Below are 7768 nucleotides of genomic sequence, written 5' to 3'. Positions count from 1 at the left end.
TGACGTCTCCTTCGTCGTTGCTTTGATCTGAAGTTGGAATTCCTGGGTCATTTATCCAGGTGATCTCTTTCTCATAGATGCAAAACTGCGCCACAGTTTGCACACCTTCAGCCAGTATTAGCCAAAAAAGCGTGCACACAGATGAAAATAAGAGTAGCCGTGGGGCCTAGCAAACCACCACTGCTCTTGTCAGCCATCTTGGATTGAACCTTAAGCTTACTCAAGCTCAGCAGTCCTAGAAACGAGCTCTGGTGTTTCTGGTCACATCCTCCCTCCTACACACTCACTTTCTGCCATAAATGGACTCGTGGTGACTTGATGGGAGGAACATGGACGATGCAAACTACTTGTGAATATTCCATCTGTCTGTCCATCCATTTCTGGCTGCTTATCCGGGGTCGGCTGCTTGACCCTCAGGTTCCATTTTAGCCCATTTGGACAGTTTTTTTACTTTTCCTTTGGATGCCATTTCACCATCGTTTGTGCTTTTGGTACAACATTTTGTCGCAAAACCTCTCTGGACAAATATAAAAATTCAGTTTGGAACTTTGAAAATAGACCAAAAGGAAACACCATGAAAAATAAACTACACTTGAGTCTTTAACGGACAAAAACGTCCCATTGACTTCCGTTCAAACCACAGTTTTGATTCTGCAACATCTGCAACCAATAATCACACTTTCTGTGGGTTTCACTTTAGTCACATTTCACTGTTCATCACCAAAGTCAGTCATTTCTCCGTATGTGGCCCAAGTGAGAAACTCTACACATGTCCTCAGATCTTCTGCTGTTTGTGCTAACTTCAAAAGGTCAGCCTGACCTCTGATAAGCAGATAACTTCACAGACAGCATGAGTATTTGCTGCAGATGTTACAGGATCACAAACCGATTTGAATGGGACGTTTTTGCCAGCTAAGACCAATCTGTTGCTACACAAAAACTATTGATGCACATTTAAATAAATTGTTTTGTATTTTATAACATGACCAAGACTGATTTCCAATAAATGCTCCAGGAAGAAAAAGTGTTTTTTTTTTTAAATAACAAATTTTTGTGTTTTTTTCCCCTAAATTACAGAAATTACTTGAAGGGTAAAAAATCCTCAAAATGATGAACATTTTAAATGTTGGAGCAGGGCTGAAGTTTAACAGATCTATTAAAAAAGCAATTAAAAACAGAATGTATACGTCTTACCAGCGGGCGTTTTTGTCCTCTAAGACTCAAGCGTACAGTAGATTAACGTGAAGCCTGAGGGTTAAGCCAAGGGACCCAGACTTCCCTCTCCCCAGCCACTTGGGCCAGCTCCTCCAGGGGAATCCCAAGGCGTTCCCTGGCCAGGTGAGACATAGTCCCTCCACCGTGTCCTGGGTCTACCTTTAGGTCTCCTCCCAGTTGGACGTGCCTGGAAAACCTCACCAGGGAGGCGTCCAGGAGGCATCCTGACCAGATGCCCGAGCCACCTCAACTGGCTCCTCTCGATGTGGAGGAGCAGCGGGTCTACTCCGAGCCCCACCCAGATGACCGAGCTTCTCACCCTATCTCTAAGGGAGAGCCCAGCCACTCTTCGGAGAAAACTCATTTCGGCCGCTTGTATCCGTGATCTCGTTCTTTCGGTCACTACCCAAAGCTCATGACCATAGGTGACACCGGGTCTGCCACTGCCCACACCTCTGTGGTTTTTTTTAAATCAGGACACCGGATCTCTGGTATTTAGCTTTAATTGTTTCTGATCATATAACTTGTGTGACTGCTTTGTTTCGTCTGTGAGGTGCCCTGCTGTCATATCTGTACGACGCTACACACAGACTGAATCAAAGACATCTGCGTACTCACCCAAACCTGCTGCTACCATCTGGAATCAGCGTAGACGATTTTTGGCCTGAGTGACTTATCGTCAGCTGCCCACATGACACAGAAGCACACCTTTACCTGTGTCTGATGAGCCCTTTAATGGTGTAATGTACCAAAAGCTCATGTTTATCACCCAAATGACCAAAAGTTCACTTCTTCCTACAAGTCAGTCTGACATCATGGTGTGGATATGGAATCCATGACCGTGACCCGATCTTCCTAACTTCTCCTGTGGAATGTCACAAGAGACGAAGACGGTGCAGAAGACTTAAAACTTCTCACCGGTCTTTGTCTACTTTTAAGACTAGGCTTAAAACATTTTTATTTGATAGGGCCTATGGTTAAAATCTGATGTTAGCCTAGATCTGGACGAGTGGGGGAGTACAGGGAGGTGGAGTGTACAGTCGGTAAAGACGGATCTCCCTTGTCCTGACTCCAACATGCCTCCATCTAAATAGGATAGATTATCCAGAGTTATCTCTGTAGTTATGCTGCTATAGGCTTAGACTGCTGGAGGATACACTGACCACTTTCCACACTCTACTGCTTTCTTCTACTATCTGCTCTTTAACTGTATTATTTCCTGCTATTTCAGCAGTTAACTTTATTTTGTCTCCAAGTGTTTTTCTCCCCAGAAGAAGCTACAACGATGTTCTGCTGAGCTGTGGTGGCCTCATGGAGGGGGGGGGGGGGGGGGGGGCATCGTCTAGCACACTGCTGCTAACCACTTAAACATTCTCCCTCTCCTGATAATAACTTTTTGCTTTCCTTGACATTGGATGTGCTACTACTAGTTTACCCGTTTAATTATAGATCCACTAAGATAAATACAATAAAGTTTATCTCTCACCAAATAGAATATTTACTAAGAAATCACAATGTAACCATAGACACATTAGTGTGTGTGTGTGTGTGCGCGCGTGTGTGTGTGTGTGCTCTGTCTTCTCCATCCCCAGTGAGTCGTGGAGGATGGCTGCTTATACTGAGCCAGGATTCTCTGGAGGTTTCTTCCTGTTAAAAGGGAGTTTTCCTCTCCACAGTCACTGCATGCTTGCTTAGTATGAGGATTGCTGTAAAGACTCTGACACTAGTCAGTGACTCGATGCGACCTGCTGGGTTCCTTATATAGGACACTTGTTACTGATTGGCTTAATGACCTGACCTGTATTGTTTACTGTGTGCAGGTCCTTGAGACGAGTCTGGTCCTGACTTGGTGCTTTATAAATAAACTGAATTGAAGTGAAACAACAGAAACTTCAGATAAAAACAGAAACACGACAGTAATAAAAACAGCTGATGAGTTGATAAAAAACATTTATTAATGCTGAAATCAACGATGACATCATGCTTTCACCACGATTAAAAACACAGATATTGCACCGGATCCAGCCTTCACCCCCCTAACGACACGCGGGCTCAGCGCTGAGCCGGTCTGCAGGCACGCCTCGTCATTCCCTACAGCTCCTGGTCTGGAAGGCTTCCTTGTGTGGAGTTGGAGGTGAAGTGAAGCTCAGTGACAGAAACATCAGGAGCGGGAAACAAAACAGTTCAGATTCTGAGTGGGCGTGTGAAGGTTCGGGGGCGTGTCAGAGATGAAGCTACAGAAACAGATCTGAGGGTTTTTTTTTCCATTGGACTTCTGTCCTCGACTCCAAAATCAGATTTTATTCCATAAAAACATCTTCAACATCCAACTTTTAGACTGCGGTTCCTGGTTTAGACCTGGATGAATCTTTCTTCTCGGCCCTGTTCGTTAGACACAAAATAAAAGCACAGACAGATTTTACTCTGAAATTCTCTCAAACGGCTGAAACGTAAAAGGAAGTTTTAATCCCAGTTACATTCTTTGGATCAACGTTCCAGATTGGATTTGAGATGTTGGAGTTGTGTTGGTCACCTGATCTGACAAGATTCTGCTTCTAATTCTGGAGGAAAATTTTCCACAAACCAGGAAAATCGGGTTGTGATGAAACGGATTAGTGAAGACGTAATCCTCAACTCCTGAACAGGAATAAATTCTGTCCATTTGGGAAGAAGCCTACTTATTTCTGACTGAACCACTGATGGATCTTTTAATGGTGATGAAGGTTCTGCAGAACTCACCAGTAAACGAGTCAGAACCGGAGCTGATCCGGTTCCACCGGCCCTTAACACACAGGGATGTAAACACCAGTCTGCTGGGTGATGCTTTCAGAGACCACACACACACACACACACACACACACACACACACACACACACACACACACACACACACACACACACACACGTAAACACACACACGTAAACACACACACACACACACACACACACACACACACACACACACACACACACACACACACACACACACACACACGTAAACACACACACACACACACACACACACACACACACACACACACACACACACACACACACACACACACACACACGTAAACACACACACACACACACACACGTAAACACACACACACACACACACACACACACACACACGTAAACACACACACACACACACACACACACACACACACACACGTAAACACACACACACACACGTAAACACACACACATACGTACGTACACACACACACACACACACACACACACACACACACACACGTAAACACACACACACACACGTAAACACACACACACACACACACACACACACACATACGTACGTACACGCAGACACACACATGTACGTACACACACACACACACACACACACACACACACACACACACACACACACATACGTACGTACACGCAGACACACACATGTACGTACACACACACACACACACACACACACACACACACGTAAACACACACACACACACGTAAACACACACACACACACGTAAACACACACACACACACACACACACACACACACACACACACACACACACACACACACACACACACACACACACGTAAACACACACACACACACGTAAACACACACACACACACACACACACACACACACACACACACACACACACACACACACATACGTACGTACACGCAGACACACACATGTACGTACACACACACACACACACACACATACGTAAACACACACACACACACATACGTAAACACACACACACACACATACGTAAACACACACACACACACGTACGTACACGCAGACGTATACACACACACACACATGAACACACACGCATGAACACACACAACCTGACAGGCTGGTCCTAAATCAGCTGATTCGTTTGGATCAGACGTTCCGTTAGTTTCCAAAACCCAGAGAAGGAACGGATCGGAGAGAAACGGCTGCTGGGAACTTCACTAAAGGAAAGTTTCAGGAATTAAAGCTGACAGAGGCCCCGCCCTTTTGTCCAGTGACTTCCTGTCAATCCTAACATAGCCCCGCCCCATTGCAAGCTCTGCTTTTAGGTTCCTTCAGATTTCCTGATGGAGATTCCTGATCCGGTGTGTCCTCAGACGAACACAAGATCTCCAACGCCATCACACCCAGGAGACGGACCGGGTCACACGGGTCAGAACCCGTAACAGTGACCAAGTCCTAAAGTCGTCTCTCGTTTCTCTACTTTCACACAGAACCTAAACAGAGGAACTGTAGACGGGTTCTAGAGAGGTTCTGCCCGGGTTTTATAACCTATGATGATGCCACTCCACTAGAATCTGGGTCATCAGGAGGAACTGGGTTTCTGTGGTTCTGATTTGCAGCCGCGTGGGCCGTTTGGACTAAAGCAGGAAGTGGAGTTGAAACGATGCAAACACGAATACATCTGGAATGGAGCTACCACCTCCACACCTATCTAACATCTGGAGTCCCATCCGAGGACCGGTTCTGATCCAAACATGCAGTGAGTGGGAGGAAACCAGCCACTCTCTGATGCTATGTCTTCTTCTTGGCCGACATGGACACAGTGCTGGCGGGCGTGGCAGCTGTCGACTGGCGGTCAGACCTCTGGGGCTCCGATGCTGCAGCCATCTTGGGTGGGGCTGACTGGGGTTCTGATTGGGGGGCGGACCTGATCACAGAGGGCGTGTGATCAGTTTTCTGTCTGCTCAAAGACGAGTGGGGGGACTGGGGGGGAGACACCTGTTTGGGAAGGCAGGGGTCAGGGGGCGTGGCTTCTTCAGGTCGTTTCTGTTCCTTTGTACCAAGTTTCACTGGACCAGGAACGCTCTTTGCTACGGTAGCCAGCTGGGACACCACCCTGTCCATGCCACTCCCACTGGGTGGAGCCAGCGGGCCTGAGGAGGAGGGGCCAGGGGCTGACGAGGAGGAGGGGCCAGGGGCTGACGAGGAGGAGCCAGGGGCTACAGAGGAGGGGCCAGGTCCTAATGAGGAGGAGCCAGGGGCTGACGAGGAGGAGGGGCCAGGGGCTGACGAGGAGGAGCCAGGGGCTACAGAGGAGGGGCCAGGTCCTAATGAGGAGGAGCCAGGGGCTGACGAGGAGGAGCCAGGGGCTGACGAGGAGGAGGGGCCAGGGGCTGACGAGGAGGAGCCAGGGGCTGACGAGGAGTTCTGACTTGCAGCAGCACACAGCCTCCGGTTGTCGGCCTCCTTCTTCTCTTTGGGGATACCTGGGGAGGAGCAGGAGGTGCGGGGGGGCTCCCGGGCCTCTGCGGTTCTGTCCATATGAGTAGAAGAGCTTGGTGTCGGGGGGGCAGTGGTTTTGGGGCAGTCCGACTCACCTGCTGCGGACCGTGATGGGGCCACCTTGGCCGGTGGGGGGGTTGGTTTGAGGAAGGTGTCCTTGCAGACGGAGATGAAGGCGCTGCCTGGGGTGGAGAAGGGGAGGAGACTCTGGGGGGGTTTAGTGCTCGGTTCTGGAACCTTCCCCTGCTGTCTGTCTCTGTCTTCGGTGTGGGGGGGTGGCCCTCCAGTCCTTGGGTCCGTGTGGGGGGGTGCTGCCACGGTGACCTGAGAAGGCCCTGTGTGGGAGAAGGTGGCATGGGGGGTGGAGGGGGAGAGGCAGAGGGAGGGCAGCGTGCCCCCAGGACCCGTCCTCACTGTGGTGGGTCTCAGAAGGGGAGGGGGGATGAAGGTGGTCCCCCTGAGTCCATCTTGGCTGTCCTCTGATCCCTCGTCAGTCTCGTCCTCAGAAGAGTCCACCTCATGGATGGCGTCTTGCTTCTGCAGCGACTCCCGGCGCTCCGCCCGGTCCTGTCGGATCGCAGACAGCTTGTCTTTTAGTTTGCTCTTCCCGGGAGCCAGGCCCAGGGACCCGGACACAGAGCCGAGAGCGCCGTCTCCTTCCTGACGTCCCAGCTTCCTGGAGGAGGGGGTGCGCACGGTAGACATCAGACCGTCGCTGGTCGACTCCTGGGATCAGACAGAAACCCACAAAAACATTCATGAGAACCCGATCAGAACCACAGAGGTTCCCAACCCCACCCGTTACAGACTTCAGACATTACGATCACACCACCGGGACTTCATTCATGTAACCTCACAACCTCAGCAGGCTCCATCATGAGGACCTCACTGGGGGGGCGAACCCATGTTGGGACCCACTGAACTGCAGCACAGCAGACCCACTCAGGTCTTACCTGGAGACTCTGTAGGCTCGGCTCTCTCTGCAGGATCTCCTTCTTAAAGTCTGAATGGGAGACATCCAAACTGTGTTTGCGACTCCCTCCGGCGGCCCCCGCTGCACCTCCCACCCCGGCAGGAGGCGAGGAGGAGCCAGAGAGACTGGAAGCCAGTTTCTCCGCTGACTGGACCCTCTTGAGGAGCGGCGAGCGTGGAGGCTCTGCGCTCTTGGGTCTGGAGATCTGTCTCGCCAGAGGGGGGGAAGAGTGGAGCTTGACGGGGAAGGCCTGGGCCAGAGCGTGACTGGGGAGTGGTGATGGGGAGCGCTGTGGGGAGCTGCTCTGAGGTGTGGGGGACGGCGTGCGGGCCAGC

At 50.2% G+C, this 7768-nt stretch overlaps 1 protein-coding gene across 10 annotated transcripts in view; it reads right to left on the bottom strand.

Moving 5' to 3' along the window:
• Positions 1-5608: 5608 nt before the first annotated feature.
• mast2 (microtubule associated serine/threonine kinase 2) overlaps positions 5609-7768 on the bottom strand; it is a 125981-nt gene continuing 123821 nt past the window's right edge. For all 10 annotated transcript variants that reach the window (XM_054734465.2, XM_054734467.2, XM_054734468.2 and 7 more), the window contains 2 exons: positions 7414-7768; positions 5609-7186 (listed from right to left, as the gene is read on the bottom strand). The exon at positions 7414-7768 is cut by the window's right edge and continues 166 nt beyond it. In XM_054734465.2, the coding sequence (XP_054590440.1) occupies positions 5750-7186; positions 7414-7768 (1792 nt within the window). In that variant the 3' untranslated portion in view covers positions 5609-5749. The remainder of the gene's footprint in view (positions 7187-7413) is intronic.

Source organism: Nothobranchius furzeri, chromosome 8 (assembly GCF_043380555.1).
Source record: "Nothobranchius furzeri strain GRZ-AD chromosome 8, NfurGRZ-RIMD1, whole genome shotgun sequence".
Lineage (NCBI taxonomy): Eukaryota > Metazoa > Chordata > Actinopteri > Cyprinodontiformes > Nothobranchiidae > Nothobranchius > Nothobranchius furzeri.
Note: the sequence above shows the minus strand (reverse complement) of the source record. Positions and strands in the feature narration are given on the sequence as shown.